Source organism: Nannospalax galili, unplaced genomic scaffold (assembly GCF_000622305.1).
Source record: "Nannospalax galili isolate Female #2095 unplaced genomic scaffold, S.galili_v1.0 scaffold231, whole genome shotgun sequence".
Taxonomy (NCBI): domain Eukaryota; kingdom Metazoa; phylum Chordata; class Mammalia; order Rodentia; family Spalacidae; genus Nannospalax; species Nannospalax galili.
The window spans coordinates 478833-497301 of NW_008330120.1; the positions used below are offsets into that span (position 1 = coordinate 478833).

Sequence of the window (18469 nt, forward strand, 5' to 3'; positions counted from 1 at the left end):
AAGAGGTCAGATTTATTCCAAGATAATTTTTTTGCAGCAATTGTGAGTTGGAGCATTTCCCTGTATTCTTTCTCCAGTTGCTTGTTATTGGTATATAGAAAGGATACTGATTTTTGTAGATTGAGTTTATAACCTGCCATTAAACTGAAAGTGTTGATCAGGTCTAGGAGTTTTCTGGTGAAACTTTTGGGATCTCTTAGATATAATATCATCTGCAAAAAGTGATAATTTGACCTCTTCTTTTCCAATTATTACTCCTTTAATTTCCTGCTCTTGCCTTATTGCTCTTGCAAGAGTTTCAAGCACTATGTTAAAGAGAAGTGGAGACAGTGGACAGCCTTGTCTGGTTCCTGATTTCAATGGGAATGCTTCCAGTTTTTCTCCATTAGAATGATGCTGGCTGTGGGTTTGCTGTATAGCTTTAATGATGTTGAGGTTTGTTCCCTCCAGTCCAGTTCCCTCCAGGACTTTGAACATAAACATGTTGAACTTCGTCAAACGCCTTTTCTGCATCTATTGCGATGACGATGTGGTTTTTGTTTTTGAGTCCAGTTATATGATTAATGACATTTATTGACTTGCATATATTGAACCAGCCCTGCATCTCTGGGATAAAGCCTATGTGATCACGGTGAATTATCTTTTTGATCTGTATGCGGTTTGCAAGCATTTTGTTGAGAATTTTTCCATCTATGTTCATTGAGGATATGAGTCTATAGTTTTCTTTCTTGGTTGTGTCTTTACCCGGTTTGGGTATTAGAGTGATGCTGGATTCATAGAAGGAATTTGGGAGTTCTTCCTCTGTTTCTATCGTTTTGAATAAATTAAGTAGTATTGGATGCAGATCTTCGTTAAATGTCTGATAGAATTCTGCTGTAAATCCATCTGGGCCTGGGTTTTTTTTTTTTTTTTAGTTGGGAGGCTTTGTTATTACTGTTTCGATTTCCTTATATGTTATGGGCCTTTTTAAACTGTTGATCTCTTCTTGGCTTAACTTTGGTGGTTCCCATAATTATAGCTATCCGTCCATTTCTCTCAGATTTTCAAATTTAGTAGCATATAGGTTTTTAAAATATTCCCTTATGATGGTCTGGATTTTTGGGTGTCTGTTGTGATGTTTCCCCTTTCATCTCTGATTTTGCTAATTTGGAATTGTTCTTTCTTTGTATTGGTTAACTGAGCTACGGGTCTATCTATCTTGTTTAGATTTTCAAAGAACCAACTCTTAGATTCATTGATTCATTGTATTGTTTTCATTGTTTCTATTTCATTAATTTCTGCTGTGATTTTTGTTATTTCTTCTTGTCTGCTGGGTTTGGGCTTCATTTGTTGCTGCTTTTCAAGTGCCTTGAATTGCAATGTTAAGTCATTTATTTGTGTTCTTTCTGATTTATTTTTTATTTTTTATGTGTATGCTTATATTGTCTGTATGTAGGTAAGTGCACCCATGTCATGCCATGTCCACGGAGGTCAGAAGAAGCTATTGGATCCCCTGGGAGTGAGTGGAGTTACAGACCGTTATTAGCTGCCATTTGGGTGCTGGGATTTTAACCTGGGTCTTCTGAAAGAACAACCAGTGTTCTTATCCACTGAGCCATCTCTCCAGCCCTCTTTCTGACTTCATTGCTTAGGAGTGTGTTGTTTAATCACCTTGAGTTTGTGTAGTGACTAAGACTTTGTTAGTGTTGATTTTCAGCTTTATTGCATTGTGGTCTGATAGAATGCATGGAATTATTTCACATTATTTTGTATTTGTTGAGATTTGTTTTGTGTCCCAGTATGTGGTCAATTTTTGAAAAAGTTCCATGGGGTGCTGAGTAGAAAGTGTATTCTTTGGTGCTTGGGTGGAATATTTGAAAGATGTCTGTTAGGTCTATTTGATGTATGGTATCATTTAATTCAGATGTCTGTTTATTCTTTGTCCAGCTGACCTGTCTAATGGAGACAGTGTAGTACTGAAGTCCCCTACTATTACTGAGTTGGGGTTTATTTGTATCTTAAAGTCCTGTTGTGTTGTTTTTATGAATTTGGGTGCACCAGAATTTGGTGCATATATGTTAAGGGTTGTAATATCTTCTTGGTTAACTGTTCCTTTGATCAGAATGAAGTGACCTTCCTTATTTCTTCTGATTAGTTTTACTTTGAAGTCTATTTTGTCAGATATTAGAATTGCAGCCCCTGCTTGTTTTAGTGCCATTTGCTTGGACTATTCTGTCCCATCCTTTTACCTTAAGGTACTGCCTGTCCTTGAAGGTGAGATAGGTTTCTTGCAGACAGTAAAGAGATGGATTTTGTTTCTTAATCCATTCACTTAGCCTGTGTCTTTTGACTGGGGAGTTCAGTCCATTGATATTTAAGGTTATTATTGAAAGATGTGCATTGGTTGCCGTCATTTTGATTGCTGTTTGTGTTCTCTGTCTAGTTTTATGTTTCCTCAATTATACCTTTATTTTCTTTTTTGCCATTGGGGTGTTGTAGTTTCTCTCTCTGCTCTCTGTATTGCTTCAAGTATTCTTTGCAGGGCTGGTTTTGTGGACATGTATTCTTTCAGGCTATTCCTGTCATGGAAGATTTTTCTTTCCCCCTCAACTATAATAAGATGTATTTTCTGGGTATAGTATTCTGGGCTGGCATCTATTGTCATGTAGAACTGGAAATACCTTGGTCCAGGATCTTCTGGCTTTCATAGTTTGCATTGATAAGTCAGCTGTAATTCTGATGGGCTTTCCATTGTATGTGACTTGTTGTTTTTCTTTTAAGCTTTCAGTATTCTCTTTTTGTTCTGTACATTTAGTGTTTTTACTATGATATGTCACAGGGAGTTTCTTTTCTGATCCTATTTGGTGTTCTATGTGCTTCCTGTATTTGTATGGGATGTCTTTCCTCAACATTCTTCTTCCGTTCCTATGATCCATAGATTTGGTCTTTTCATGGTGTCCCACATCTCTTGCATATTCTATACCTGTTTTTTTTTTAATTTTCCATAGTCTTTGCCTGAGTGGCCCAATTCTTCAGCTTTACCCTCCAGTGTTGATATTCTGTTTTCCATTTCATTCATTCTAAAGGTGAGGCATTCCCTTGTTGTTCCAATTTGGTTGGCTTATTGAGTTTTGCACTTCTTCATTTCTGCCTGAGTTTTCTTCAGTGTTGCTCTTTGTGAATTCATTCAGAAGTTTATCCCTATCTTCTTTTAGTTCTTTGATTTGTTTCTTTATGTGTTCTTTAAATTTGTTCAATTCCTTGATCATGTTTATGATTGCTCTTTTAAATTAAGTGTCCTGGGTTATCTCTAGGGGGTTCTCCTTGTAGAACTCTTCTATGGAGCCAGTGGAGTTTGGTGGGGACATAGCATTTTGGCTTTCCATTTTATTATTCTCATTGTGATTTTGGCATATGAATTTCTTTTGTTGTTTATGATTCTGATGAGAATTAAGTTGAAGTATGCTTCTTTTTGCATTATCAGGGTTCTTAGGTCCTTTCTTTATTGGTTATTGAAGGCTGGTTGGTACAGGTTTCAGGTTCTCTCAGGTTTTATTTTGGAGGGAACTGATGGCTTCAGATCAGCTACTCAGGAGCACCCACAGAAGCCCAATTCAGGTTCCTGTCAGGTATACTCAGGCTTCCTTCTAAGGTTTGGACCCCTATTAGGAGGAACTCAGAGAAAACTTGGGAAATTCCTTGTGGGGAGAGGCAATTTTGGGACTCTCAGTCTTCTGCTGTGTTCTGCTCCCCTATGCCAGAGGGAGGCCAGAACCTGGCACTCTCTGGTGGTGTGCTGAAATAACAGCTGCTACACTCTTGGAGGTTGGAGCCCATCCTCTTAGGCTGTCTCCTAGGATCTCAGTCTTAGCCTACTAAATCCAGGTCTGCCCTGGGGCCTTGGGAGGGGCCTCAGAAAATCCCAAGTAGAGGGATGGGTATGGTGTAATTAGGGGAATCTCACCACCACATGGAGCAGGATCAGGGTGCTCTCTGGTAGTCCCCTGCATTCTCAGCCCCTGTGCCAGAACCCAGCACACTCTGGAGGTGTGCTGAGATCGCAGCCACTACACTGATTGAGGTCGGAGCCCACCCTCTCCCACTGAATTCTTTTATTATATTTATAATTGTTCTTTTGAATTCCGTGTCCTGTGTTATCTCTAGGGTGTGCTCCTTGTGCTTCTGTACAGGACTGTTGGTACTTGGTGAGGATATATTATTTGGGTTTTTCATGTTACTGTTTTTTCCCTGTGACTTTGACATGTGTATTTCTTTTGTAGTTTCTGATTCTTGTGTAAGCCTCACGCTTTTCTTTGTTGAATTTAGGTCTGCTTCTTTTTGTAAACTTTATGTGCCTTTGTGGTTTACTGGTTGGGTATGAAAAATTGGTTGGTCTAGGCTTCAGGTTCTCTCTTTTGATTTTATATTGGAGGGGCCAGATTGCCTTTGTCCTGCTGCTCAGGAGTTCCCACAAAGGCCCAAGTCAGATGAGGATCAGAGGCTCTCAGGCTTTCTCCTAAGGTCTACATCCCTGTAGTCAGCAGGCACAGTACAATTTGGGAGGATTGCTAGGTTGAGGTAGGTTTCAGGACTCCAGAGCAGGCAGGGAAGGAGGATGGTCTCAGGAATCCAGGTTGCGGGGTGGGACAGCCAGGATGAGGACCTGTCTCAGGCCTGCAAGGGTGAGGTGGGGGAGAGAACAGGCTTTGAGGGCTTCAGGGGACCAGACCAAAGTATTGGATTGGTCTGGGTGCAAAGATCAGGAAGCGGTGGGGAGTCTGGGCCAAGAGGGTAGTCCAGAGGTCTGGGGTGCCGAGAAATGGGCCAGTGCCCACACTAGGAGGAGAGATGGGGTGGGGGAGCTGGGAGGGTGAATGAGGCTGTGGGAGTCAAGGCACAGTGGGTGTGGCCGAACTTACCCAGGAAGGATGCTGGCTCCAGGAATGGCTCTTGGCATTCCCATCCCACTTGCTTAATTAAATGCAAACATAGTTTCTCCATTCCTAGAAGATAAATTCCATGATATTGCTGGCCAAAATTACAAAATTTGGCATACTGGAACAAATTCAAATATTAAGGCATATTTAGTCCATTTCAATAAACATGTAGCACCTCATAGCTTTAATTTGTGTTTTCCTAATGACCAGTAATGTTGAGTACTAATCATGCATGAGCTCACTGACTTGACTACTCATATATTTCCCTTTGTTTTCAAATTTTTTATTTATTTTTATTTTATGTGCATGAGCATTATGTGTGCATGTGTCATATAGTACCCACAGAGGACAGAAGAGGGTGTCAGATCCCCTGGAGCTGGTTGTTAGCTGCCATGTAGGTGCTGGGATTCAAACCCAGATTTTTATACAAGAACAGCCAGTTCTCTTAACCACTGAGCCATCTCTACAGCCCCACATATTTTCCTTTGTAAAGCATCTGCTCAAACACTTAGATACTTTAAGAAGCTTCTATAGTGGTAGGTTTCCATATGGCTTTTTCTAAAGGCCTTTAGTGTTATTCCTCCCCATCCTCCCTCTTCTGCCATGCCCTCTTATTCTTCACCTCAGTTAACTCTTTGTACTATATAAGCAATTATATAAATTCTACATTTAATTATATAAATTAAAATAATATATAGTCCATGAGTCCTCTAATCATTTCAAGCTAGAACCCTGCCTGCAAAGTCCTCCTCAAAATATCTAAGTTTATAACTTTGACTTTCTTGATTTCCTTTGTAGCCTTTACCTCCATGTATCTTTAGAATATTTTTATTCTTTGAGTATTTTGTATGATGTATTTTTTATTTTTATTTTGTGTATGGGTATTTTGCCTGCATATATGTGTGTGCATGCACATGTGTGTGTGTGTGTACCACATGCATGCAATGCGTTTGGAGGCCAGAAGAGGGTGTTGGATCCCCTGGAAGAAGGTTGTTGGCCACCCTGTAGGTGCTGGGAACCAAACCTAGGTCCTCTGCAGGAGCAGCCAGTGCTCTTAACTGCTGAGCCATCTTTCCAGCCCCAATACAGGGCATTTTAATCTTATTCAGATTTCCTTCCCCATCTCCACCCTCACCTAACAACTCAACCTCACATCTTCAATCATTTTTAAAGGCATGTTGAGTCTGATTTGGGTTCCTCAAATGCTCTTAGGTGTGGGTCCATCCACTGGCACCAGGTCAACCCACCAGTGTCAGACCTTTAAAGAAAACTGACTCCCCTCTCCCAGCACTTAATCAGTTGCTAGTAATCAGGTAGGTCTCAGACTTCTTGCGCTCCTCTACCAGACATGCTGGGTTTTTGTCTAGCTTGGGCTTGTACAGATCTTGTGTGTGCTGTCACAGGTGGGCTCATATGTGCAACTGCCCTGTTGTGTCTGGAAAACATTTTTTTGTAGGCATCCATCACCTCTAGCTATTATTATCTTTTTGCCCCTTGTTCTTTAATGATCCCTGAGCCTTGGGAGGAGAGAGTCTGATAAAGGTACCTGACTCAGGACTGAGAATTCTGAGTCATTCTTTGCACCAGTTGTGGGTCTCCATATTTGTCACTATCTGCTACAGGAGTCTTGTCTGGTGAGAGTTGAGGGATGCACTAATTGAATGATGTAACAGTAAGTCTTTAGGACATGGTTTAATGGTATGTCCATTTAGCAGGATAATGTCCATTTAGTAGGCTATTCCCTACAGCCTTTGAATTCTCTGGTCATAGATTTGGGGTCCTCAAAAGAGTGCTAGGTATGCGCTCCATCTTATTAAGTGGACCTTAAATCCAATCAGAAAGTGATTGGTTACTCCTGTAACATTTGTGCCACTGTTGCACCAGTGGGCATGCAAGGTTCACAGCTGGGTAATGATGAATTTCTTTTATGGCAGTATTCATAGTACCTTCTAGCACTATGAAAGCTAGTAGAGATGAAGCTTCAAGGTCAGTACCAGCTTGATTTCTCCATGTTTGTTCTAACACACACATACACACACACACACACACACACACACACAGTCTTTAGCAATAGGGTCTTACCATCAAGTACTGGCAGGTAACTAAGGGTAATGGGAATATCTAGTATTATTTGTTTGAGAGTCTATGGGAAACCTTGATCAACAACTTGAAAAGATGAAATCCATTCTTGGTATGGGGCTTTTTATTTGATAGCCTGTGGTATCTGGTAGGGGCATTGTCCCACTGTCACAGGGTAAGTCCATTTAAACTAGTTTGTGTATGTCTATATTTTCAGCAGCTTCTGCAGTAGGTTCTATGACTTCAAAACACCCCCCTGCCCATACTCTCCCCTCTACCATCACTCTCGTTCTCTACCTCATTTATCTGTTCTCATTCCATTATTCCCCCTTCCTCCTTGTTACCACTGTATTCGAGCTCCCCTCCCATAAAACCTCTCGCATGGCCCCTTACTAGATTTCTGACCTCTGGATTTTCCCGTTGAAACACACATATCAAAAATTCAGAGCTAACATCCACGTAGGAGAGGAAATAAAGGATGTTTGTCTTTCTGGGACACCTCAGGATGATGGTTTCCAGTTTCATCCATATAATCCATCAGTTTCATAATTTCATTTTACTTAGCAGCTGAATTATATTGCCTTAAGAAAATGTACCATATTTTCATTATCCATTCATCAATTGATGAACATCTCGGTTGTTTCCATTCCCTGGCTACTGTGAGTAGATCAGCAATGAACAGAAATAAGCAAATATCTCTGGAGTAGGAATAGAGTCTTCTGGGTATATTCCAAAGAGTGGTATGGTTGGATTATGTGGTAGATCTATTTCTAGCTTTTTGAGAAACCTCCACACTGAATTCCACAGTGGTTGCACCAGTTTACACTCCCACCAGCGGTAAATACGTTTCCCCATATCCTTGCTAGTATTTCTCATGGTTTTTTGTATCTTAGCCATTCTGAAAGGGTTAGTAAGATGAAATCTCAACGTAATATTGATTTATATTTCTTTGATAAAGATGTTGAACATCTTAAAAAAAAATACTTCCAAGTCATTTACATTTCATCTTTTGGAAACTCTGTTTAGTTCCTTGCCCCAGTTTTTAATTAGATTATTTTTTATGTTTAGGTTTTGGGATTTCTTAGTTCTTTGTATATTCTAGATACTAATCCTTTGTCAGATGTATAATTGGTAAAGCTTTATTCCATTCTCTGGTTGCTTCTTCACTCAAATGATGGTGTAATTTGCTGTACAGAACCTTTTTAGTTTATTGAAGTTGGATTTGTTAATTGTTGGTCTTAAAGCCTGTGCTATTGGAGTCCTTTCCTGTACTTAAAAGTTCCAGCATATTCCTTCTCCTCTATTAAATGCAGGTTATTGATACTTACGCTGAAGCACCTTATCCTTTTGGAGTTTTTTGTGGGACTGTGACATAGGGACTAGTTTCATTCCTCTACCTAGTCCAATTTGACCATCACCATTTGTTGAAAATACTCTTTTCTCCACTGTGTGTTTTTGACCCCTTTGTCAAAAATCAGGTAGCTGTGATTGGACTAAAATCTGGGTCCAGAGTTCTATTCCATTGATTACTGTGTGTGTTTTTAAGCCAGTGCCATGGTGCTTTTAGTACTTTAGCTCTGTAATGTGATTTGAAATCAGGGATGATGCCACCAACTCTTCTTTGTTTTGGCTGTCCTAATTTCTTTGTGTTTCCATATGAAATTTGAGATTACTTTTTCATTTTCTATGTGGAAATGTGTTGGAATTTTAATGGAAATTGTGTTGACTATGTAGATTACTTTTGGTAGGATGGCCATTTTCACAATATTGATCCTGTCTATCCAGGTTAATGCATCTTCTGGAATCTTCTTCAGATTCTTCAGTTTCTTAATCTTTTTTATTATACACATCTTTCTCTTCCTTGGTTAGATTTATTCCAAGGTATTTTTGAGGCTGTTGTAATGGGATCCTTACCCTAGTTTCTTTCTTGGTATGTTGTTGTATAGGAAGGCTACTGATTTTGCCTGTTAATTTTGTATCCTGCTACATTGCTGAATGTGTTAGGAGTTTTCTGGCGGTCTTTAGAGTCTTTTATGTATAGAATATTATCTACAAAGAAGGATACTTCAAGTTCTTCCTTTCCAGTCTATGTCCCCTGTATCTCTTTCACTTATTTCTCTAGCTTAAACTTCAAGCACTGCATTCAACAGGAATTGGTAGCGTGAACACCCTTGTTTTGTTTCTGGTTTTAGTGGAAGTGCTTTAACTTTTTCTCCATTTAGTATGATATTAGTTGTGGGTTGTTGGCTATTGACTTTATTATGTTGAGATATGTCCCTTGTATCCTTAGATTCTCTTTGACTTTTATCATGAAAGGATATTGGATTTGGTCAAAGGCCTTTTCTGCCTCTAATGAAATGATCATATGGTTAGAAATATCCTCGAGTCTGTTTATGTAGTCAAATACCTTTGTTGATTTACATATGGGGAACCATCTCTGTATATATGGCATGAAACCAACTTGATCATGGTGGATAGTCTTTTCAGTGTACTCTTGCATCCTGTTTGCTAGCATTTTATTGAGAATTTTTGTGTCTGTGTTCATCAAAGGTTGATGTAAAGTTTTCTTTTTGGCCAAATCTTTACCTGGTTTTGGGAGGTTAATATTGTCTTCATAAAAAATTTTTGTTAAGTGTTCTTTCTGTTTTTCAGGATAACTTGAGGTGTATTGGTACTGGCTCTTCTTTGAAGGTGTGGTAGAATTCTGCACTATATCCATATCATCCTGGGCTTTTAATTTTTTTAGTTGGGAAATTTTTAATTACTCCTATGTCATTGATTATTATGTATATATTTAAATGTTTACTTCATCTTGGTTTATATTTGGTAGATCATACATATCTAGAAATTCGTCTATTTCTTTCAAATTTTCTAGTTTAATAAAACATATTTTTAAAAGCATAGGTGGGGCATGATGGCACACACCTTTAATCCCAGCACTTGGGAGGCAGAGGCAGGTGGATCTCTGTGAGTTCAAGGCCAGCGTGGTCTACATACTGAGTTCCAGGACAGCTGGGGCTACAGGGAGACCCTGTCTCAAAAAGACCAAAAAAAAATGTGTTCTTATGATTCTCTGAAGTTCCCTAGTCTTTGTTGTAATGTTTCCCTTTTCATCTCTGATTTTATTTATTTTGGTCCTTTCTTTTGGTTAATTTGGCTAAAGGTCTATCTTGTAAGTCTTTTCAAAGAACAAACTCTTCATATCATTGATTCTTTGTTTTATCGTTTAATTTCTTCCTTGATTTTGATTATCTCTTCCTGTCTATTTTTTCGGGGGGGGTTATATGTTCCTGTTTTTCCAAGACCTTCAGATGCATAATTTAGTTATTATCTCTCCAGTTTTCTGAGGTGGACACTTAGTGCTATATACTTTCCACTTAGTTCTACCTTCACTGTGTATCACTGATTTTGGTATGTTGTGTTTTCATTTTCATTCTGTTCTAGGAATTTTTAAATCTCCTTCTTAATTTCTCCATTGACCCAATTTTCATTCAACAGTGTTTTTTTGTTGTCATAAGTTGGTGTACTTAGGCCCATTTCTGTTGTTTATATCTAGCTTTATCCCTTTGTAGTCAGAGTGCAGAGTGTTATTTCAGTTTTTCCTAAACTTGTTGAGATTTGCTTTGTGTCCTAATATGTGGTCGATTTTGGAGAAAGTTCCATGAGCTGCTGAGTAGAAAGTGTTTTCAGTAATGTTTGGGTGGAATTATTCAGTAAATGTCTGTTTGATTTATATGCCATTAAACTCCAGAGTTTCTCTATTTAGTTTTTGTCTGACTGTCTATTGGTGAGAGTTGGGTATTGAAGTGTCACCCACTGTCACTGTTGGAGTTGATCTGAACTGAGATCTAATCATGTTTCTTTAATGAAACTGTATGCCTCTGTATTTGGGGCACATAGGTTTAAGATTGTAATATCTTCTTGGTGGACTTTTCCTTCAGTTAGTTTACAGTGTCCTTCCTTATGACTTCTGATGAATTTTAGTTTGAAGTCTACCTTGTTAGGCATTAGAATAGCTACTCCTGCTTGTTTTTTAGTTCCATTTGGTCAGAACACCTTTTCCCAACCTATTACCCCATGGTACTGTTGATTGTTGATGGCGAGGTTTGTTTCTTAGAGGCAAAAAAAGATGGATCCTGTTTTCTAATCTCATCTGTTAATCTGTGTCTTGTTGTGGAATTGAGACCATTAATGTTGAGAGTTATTACCGACCAATGTTTATTCATTCCTTTTGTGGTGGTGGTGCTTTCTTAGACCTTTTGTGGTTGACTGTTCAAGAACTGTTTCTTCTTTGTGCCCTCTACGGTGTGTTTAATGTCTTCAGACTGAAGTAATCCTAGCATCCTCTGTAGAGCTAGCTGGCTTAGTAGATCTAGATTCCTTAAACCTGTTTATATCATTGGAAATTTCTCTTCTTCAGTTACAACTGACAGTTTTGCTGGACATAGTAGTCTGGACTGATGTGTTACTTCATGACTTGTAGGACATCAGTCCAAGCCCTTCTTGCTTTCATAGTCCTCATTGAAAAAAAGTGTTTTGCAGTGTCTTTGTTTCCTGTTGCTCTAATAAACTACTTGTGACTGTGTATAATAACATAAGTAAAAGTCCTTTATGCTGGCTTGTAGTTCAGTTGGCTTAGAAAGCCCATGATCCAGTTTCTTCATCTGTTCATTGTCTAGCAAAGGTTTCATGGTGGAAAGCAGAGGGAGTCATGTGATGAGAAATTTGAGGAAACGGAACTAATTTTTATAACCACCTCCTCTAGCAGCTCTGTGAAAGTTGAGAACTCAAAAATTAATCTGTTCATGAGTCAAACATACCTAATGGGTCCTATCATCCAACACTGTCACACTGGGGGATTTTCAACATTAGTTTTACTTTCAGTGAGCCATATTCATGCCGTAACACATTTTGACAGTTTTTCATTTATGTCTTCCATCATCTAATACATTTCACAGATTTATATACTGAAATATTTTGTTTTTATTTTTCTCTTAAGCATGCTGAAATTTTAAACACCATAATCTATTATCTGAATCGTCTTTGGGTCTTTTTTCAGGTATCTTGTTTTCATCAGTGGTAGATTGTTACTTTATTGCTTGTCAAGTATTGCTTATGTGACGTGTATAAAAGAGCTATAGAAACTCTAGGTGGTGCTCCTTCATAATGATTTCTTGTTTATTTCTATGCAGAAGAAGTGAGGACCTTATGATTCCTCCTTAGCATGGGTGGTACCGACCCATGTTTATTTTAGTTTTAGTAGATTTATTCCTCTGTCATTGTCTCTACTCCTCAGGTGTGGGCATTTCAGTTTACCAGCTATGAACCTTTTAGCTTTCTGTTTTTTGAACTTGAGAAAGTATGGGAGCTGCAGTCCTGTCTTTTAGAGAACTCTAGCCCAGCTCACCACTCACTCAGCCCAAACTTTAACAGATATTTTAAGTGGGAAACTGGCTATATATTTAATTAAGGCTGGACCGTTTCAGGAGGTACTTTGCATGTAAACCAGTGAGGCTACTGGAGAATTAACTTTACCTTTAAACAATTTTAATGATAATAATTGTACCTAATTGTATAATTATGGTGTATAGTGTGATATTTCTGCACATGCATACATTGGAAGTTCTAGATGGAGAAATCAAGCAAGAACATCCTAGCAAGCTTTAATAGCAGTTTCTATCTCCCTGTGCTGTCCAGAGGTAAAGAAAAACAGTTTTTCCTTTAAAATCTACATTTTCTATTTGTTACTCCAAACCCTATTGATCAGTTTATACCTGCTGGTTTGTGTTTCTCCAACAGTTTCTCTTCCTAAGCCCACAATCAGAATTGGTAGATGTGTCTAGGGGATAAATAGCTGGAGATCTTGTGCATATGTAGTATTCTTACACCTTTAGACTTGTGGGTATTTTTTTAAAATGTCTTCTGATCTAACAGGATATTGGCCTAAACAATACACCATATATTATTCATAAGTTGAGACTTGTAACTTTAGACATCCATTCTGCAGTACTCGTGTGTGTGTGTGTGTGTGTGTGTGTGTGTGTGTGTGTGTGTTTATATGCCTTTGTGTCTCTATCTGTGTATGGGTACATATGCACCTGTGTAAGGGTGAGGTAGACTTGGGGTATCTTCCTCAATTGCTCTCCACCTTATTTTTGAGAGCAAGGTCTCACTAAATCTGGAGCTCACCTCTTTGATTGAATGGCTATTGAGCAAGTCCTAAGACCCTCCTGTCTCAGCCTTCCCAGAATTGGGGTTACAGGTAAATTCCACTGTACCCAGCTTTTTTTCCCCATGGTTCTGGAGGATTAAACTTAGGTCCTTGTGATTGCACAGGAAACATTTCACTGACTGAGCCGTCACCCCAGCTGTCCAGTGCTCTTAGTGATGCTAATCTTTATAACCTTAGTATTATTTTTCTGTTGTCCTTTCCTCTCTTACACTTACAGGATAATTTTTAAACATGAATTTTTCACTTAAGAATGCTTATAAAGTTCAGCTCTTCATACCATTCACCTTCAAACATATTTGTACCTTTATCTTTGGATTTTAATCTCTTCTGTAGAGAAGAAATGTGTTTACTGTGGTGTCAGTTCTTTACTCACATTGTGTACATATTTCTCCATCAATTCATACTTTATCAGTAGCTCTGTTCTTAGCTTATAAATAATGTTGCAGAAAGTCATCTTAGCTTTCGCTTTCTCTGTTCATAGCCCGTGTTTGGGTGGGTGGTTGGTTGGGTGGGTGGTTTTTGTAAGACAGGGTCTCCCTGTAGCCCCATGCACTTGGCTCTCTACAATGTGACTCCTGGGATTGAACTCAGGTCTTTGGGCTTAGTGGAAAGCATCCTTTTCCTGGAAGCCAGCCCTAGAAGCCTTTCTTGACTTTTCCTCCCCACTAACTGACCACTTTCCATGTTCTTTCATTTCTACCACTTAATGTATTTTGTATTTGAATTCATCCTCTTTGTTCCATGTTTGATTAACATGATAAAGTGATTCCTGAGGACACTCAAAAAAAACCCCAGGTTATTTATATATGGATTAAAAAATTATTTTAGGGGCTGAAGAGATGGCTCAGCAGTTAAGAATACTTATGTTCTTTCAGAGGACCGGGGTTTGATTCCCAGCACCCATATGGCAGCTAACAACCATCCTTAACTCTAGTTCTAGGGGACCCAACACCCTCTTCTGACCTCCACAGGCATTTCACACTCTTGGTGGACTTACACACATCACGCAAAGCACTCATACACATAAAATAAAAAAAATTAAAAATTATTTTAAATAAATATTTTAAATTCTGCAATATAAGGCACATTTTTGTATTTATGTACACTGGAATCCCATGACAATAGCTTGGTAAGTGCTAAAAGTCTGGAATTTTGATATATGAGCAAGAAACCAAAGTTTTTTTGAATCTTAGTAATATTGCTAACTAATTAAAAAGTAAAGCAAATTATGATACATAGTCCAGGAAGTCAGACAAAGAGCCAGAAATTTCAACAAAATAATCAATAAAATAAACAATAAATTATTGAATAGGTGGTCACAACATATGTACGTGAGTCTTTACACAAAAATTTCACCAAAATTATTAAAGTAATTCTAGTACTGTCTATATACAAGCCATGGTGGAAAATAATGCATTTAATATATATTCATGGCAAGCTACAGAAAAAGATGAAATGGATATCAAAAAATGAAGCATTCAGCAAACAACATAAGGATTATAAATGAATTAATGTTTTTCATCAAAACATGAAATCGTATCTTCAAAGCCATCTAAATTTTCATCTCTAAAATGTAAAAATATGTTAATGTTGAACTCACATGATATTTTCATATTACTAATTGTGTACTGTATTAGTGAGAAACTTAGCAGTACATCAAATTAGTTAATATCTTTTTTGTTTTGTTTTGTTTGAGACAGTATCTCATTATGTAGCTCCAACTGACCTGAAACTCTCTGTGTACACTAGGCTGGCCTCCAAATCACAAAGATCTGCCTGCGTCTGCCTCCTGAATGTTGGAATTAAAGGCATTCACTATCACACCTGACCAGTTAATGTTTAATGCCATCAATGACCATTACTGTCGAAAATGCTATATATGTGCAAAAGCAAAGCATTTTCTATCTGGGTAATCCTTCTATATTGGTTACTTTTCTGTTGCTCTGATAAAACACCATGACCAAGGGAATTTATAAAAAGAAGAGTTTGTTTGGCTTACAGTTCCAAAGGGGTAAGAGTCCCTAATGGCAGGGAGGCATGGTGACGGACAGTGGCTAGAGCAGAAAGCCAATCAGTCATATCTTCAAGTAGGCACAGAAAGCACAGAGAGACTGGAAACCTGACAAAGCTTAAGAATTCTCAAAGCCCATCCCAGGGATGTACTTCCTGCAGCATGGCCACACCTAAAGCCTCCCCAACAGTACCACCAGCTGGGGACAAAATGCCCAAATACTTGGAGCCTGTGGGGAATGTTCTCACTCAAACCACACACTGTATTCCCACTTCCTTGTAAGAAATAGAAAATTTTAGACCTAATGGGGACATTTCCCTTTCTGGGCAGATCATGGAGAATATTTTCAGAACCCTGTAGAATGTTTTCAGATGTAGAAATAAAATTCCCTATTTTGTGTGGTCTACTTCCTTTTTGCCCAAAAATACACTATAGAGGGCAGGAATAGAGGCTTCTCAGCCAACAGTAGAATCCTCACCAGAGGTAGGCAGGAGCATAGTAGCTCTTGGTGTTTAGCATTTATTTTATAATACAGGAAATTAATTAGGTGCCAGGTAGTTTGCTGGTGACTTCTTTGGGGTATGGAGTATGAATATCTTTTATTTACTGGAAATTACTTAAAATAACAAAAATGTTATTTTTATTGGATAAGTTCATTGAGAATAAGGACTTCATCCTTCTCGCCTCTTACCATCCTTATTGAGTTTATGAAATGTTATTGTTTAACTGTCAGTTATTTAACAGTGCTCTTTGGATGTATGATTATGGCTAAAAATATGAATTAATATTTTCTCTTTTGAAAATTAAGAAATTAGGTTTCTCAGATAGCCTCAAGGAATATTTTAAGAATTTGTTAAGGCCCAGAACCTATTCCAGGCTCCAACTCAATAGTTATAGAATTATTCTGTGATTTATAGGTTAGGACATTGAAACATAAAGTGACTGACTTGCTTGCATAGTTATAACTAGAATTTATTAATTTAAACAATATCAAAGTTTGGATCTTGATTTACTTAATTTGCGGTATGTTTTTGCTTACAGTATACTTGCAGACTAGTATAGGAATTACTGTTATGCTATTTGTCATTAATTAATGTTATTTGTTTGTGTACAGTGAGAGAATCAAAGAAGCTACTGACTGTAATTATGAAAAATATAGTAAGAATTGGTAAAAGAGAAGGGAAAGAATTGTTTTTGTATTTTGATGCATCATTAGAAATCACCAGTGTTACTAAGAAAGTTTTTGGTGAAAATAAGTACAAGGTAAGTTTTTAAAATCTTTGATAAACAATATGTCCATGATTTTGGAACCTCAGTTGAGGCCTATTTCATTACTTTTTTCCTATTTAAAATTCTTAGAATGACATAGAATGTAAGTTGTACTAGGAAGTGCTGGTGAGATGCTAGGTTGGTACAAGCACTTGCAACCAAGACTGACAACCAGCGTTCCATCCCTGGGACACACGGTGAAGAGCGAGAACTGACCTCACAAGTTCTGACATCTTGTGCACAGTGGCACATTCGCATGCACATACAGGCATACAAGGAAGTAAACTGTAATGTGGAGTAGCTCTTAGCTTGTTAAGCTAATTGTTTCAAGATACTAAGCATTTTGAGACGTAAGAAATCATAAGTACATAATCGGTCTGTGGAGAATGAATTACATAAACTGGAGAACGTCTGTTAAGAGATGGTTTGACTGTAAGGCCTGATATGGGGAGGGAGCTTGAAGTGAACTATAGAGAACAGCACTGTGGAAGACCGGCAGGGCAAATGCTGTTAGGGAGAGTACGGCGACAGTCTATGGGACATCGTGCAGAAGTAGTCTGCCAGCAGGTTTGGACAGTGTAAAACGTTTATTAGGCTGTGCATGGTGCCACACACCTTTTTAAAATTTTTTTATGTGTATGAGTGTATTGCCTGCATGTATGTAAGTGCACCCATGTCATGCAATGCCTGTGGAGGTCAGAAGAGGACGTCAGATTCCCTGGACTGTAGTTATGGACGGTTGTTAGCCACCATGTAGGTATTGTAGATACTGGGAATCAAACCAGGGTCCTCTGCAAAAATGGTCGGTGCTCCTAACCACTGAGCCATCTCTCCAGCCTGGTGGCACATACCTTTAATCCCTGTACTCAAGAAGCAGAAGCAGGTGGACCTCTGGTGAATTCAAGGCAAGCCTAGTCTACACAGTGAGTTTCAGGCCAACCAGAGCTATGTAATGGGAAGTTAAAATGTCAGTAACAGGATACATATATAAGCAACTTTTGTATAGAGGGAAAACTAAGGAGACTGATTAGGTCAAAACAAACTTTTCTCAGGTAGGTATTTATATATGCAAAATAATAACTTGGGCTAATTGGCAATTGTGGAAGAAAAGAGGAAATGATATCATTAAACAGAGAATGACATCATTTTGAATTAATTTTAGGAATTTACCAGAAAACAAGGTATTTCAGTGGCCAAAACATCTATTCATATACTTTTTGATGCAAGTGGATCACAGGTATGTCTCTGACTTACTTGATTTTTAATCATTGGGCCAAGTTCAGCACAAAATAACAGTCTAGCAGTGAATGTCTGAAAAACAACTGTTCTCAATGTAGTTCTGAAAACATTTTTGTTAGTGATAATTTCAGTATAGAAAGTAGAGAGTTAATACAAATTTGAGCACTTTAAAAATTAGGACTGAGTTCTTCCACTAGTGAATGGCAAAGCTTGTTTACAAAAAGTGATTGTTTTGTTGGGTTGCTTTGTAAAAATTAGAAAATGCTTAGAAAAGGATAAAACAGTAAATTAGTAAATGTAACATGAGTAGGATCTTTATTAAAACATAAACTGATTTTTGAGAAGTTCATACAGTTTTGCAGTTTTTAAACTAGTTTTTTTCTGTATTCTGAATTGAACAGATTCTAGTGCCAGAAAATCAATCATCACCAGTCCAAGAAGATCTTGTTATTTTAAAAGAAAACGCTAACCCTCAAAAGAGATTTGCTAATCCTCCAAAACACAACAAAGGAAGTAAGCAGGGTGTTAGAGAAAGTAATCAGAATGAGTTAAATATGGTACGTATCAACTACTACAGACTAAAAAATTGCTAATGAAAACACAGAAGAAACGCATTTCAACATGTCATTATTACCTTACCAATAGCATTTCAGATTTTTTTTCAACTTTTGCAAATGCAGACAAAATGTGTGTGTATACATATATATATATATATATATATAT

At 37.9% G+C, this 18469-nt stretch overlaps 1 protein-coding gene across 1 annotated transcript in view; it reads left to right on the forward strand.

Moving 5' to 3' along the window:
- The window catches only part of Sycp2 (synaptonemal complex protein 2), an 89707-nt gene that overhangs the window by 28556 nt on the left and 42682 nt on the right, over positions 1–18469 (forward strand). The window contains exons 15-17 of the mRNA XM_029568235.1: positions 16353–16501; positions 17670–17744; positions 18148–18280. Of these exons, the coding sequence (XP_029424095.1) occupies positions 16353–16501; positions 17670–17744; positions 18148–18280 (357 nt within the window). The remainder of the gene's footprint in view (positions 1–16352; positions 16502–17669; positions 17745–18147; positions 18281–18469) is intronic.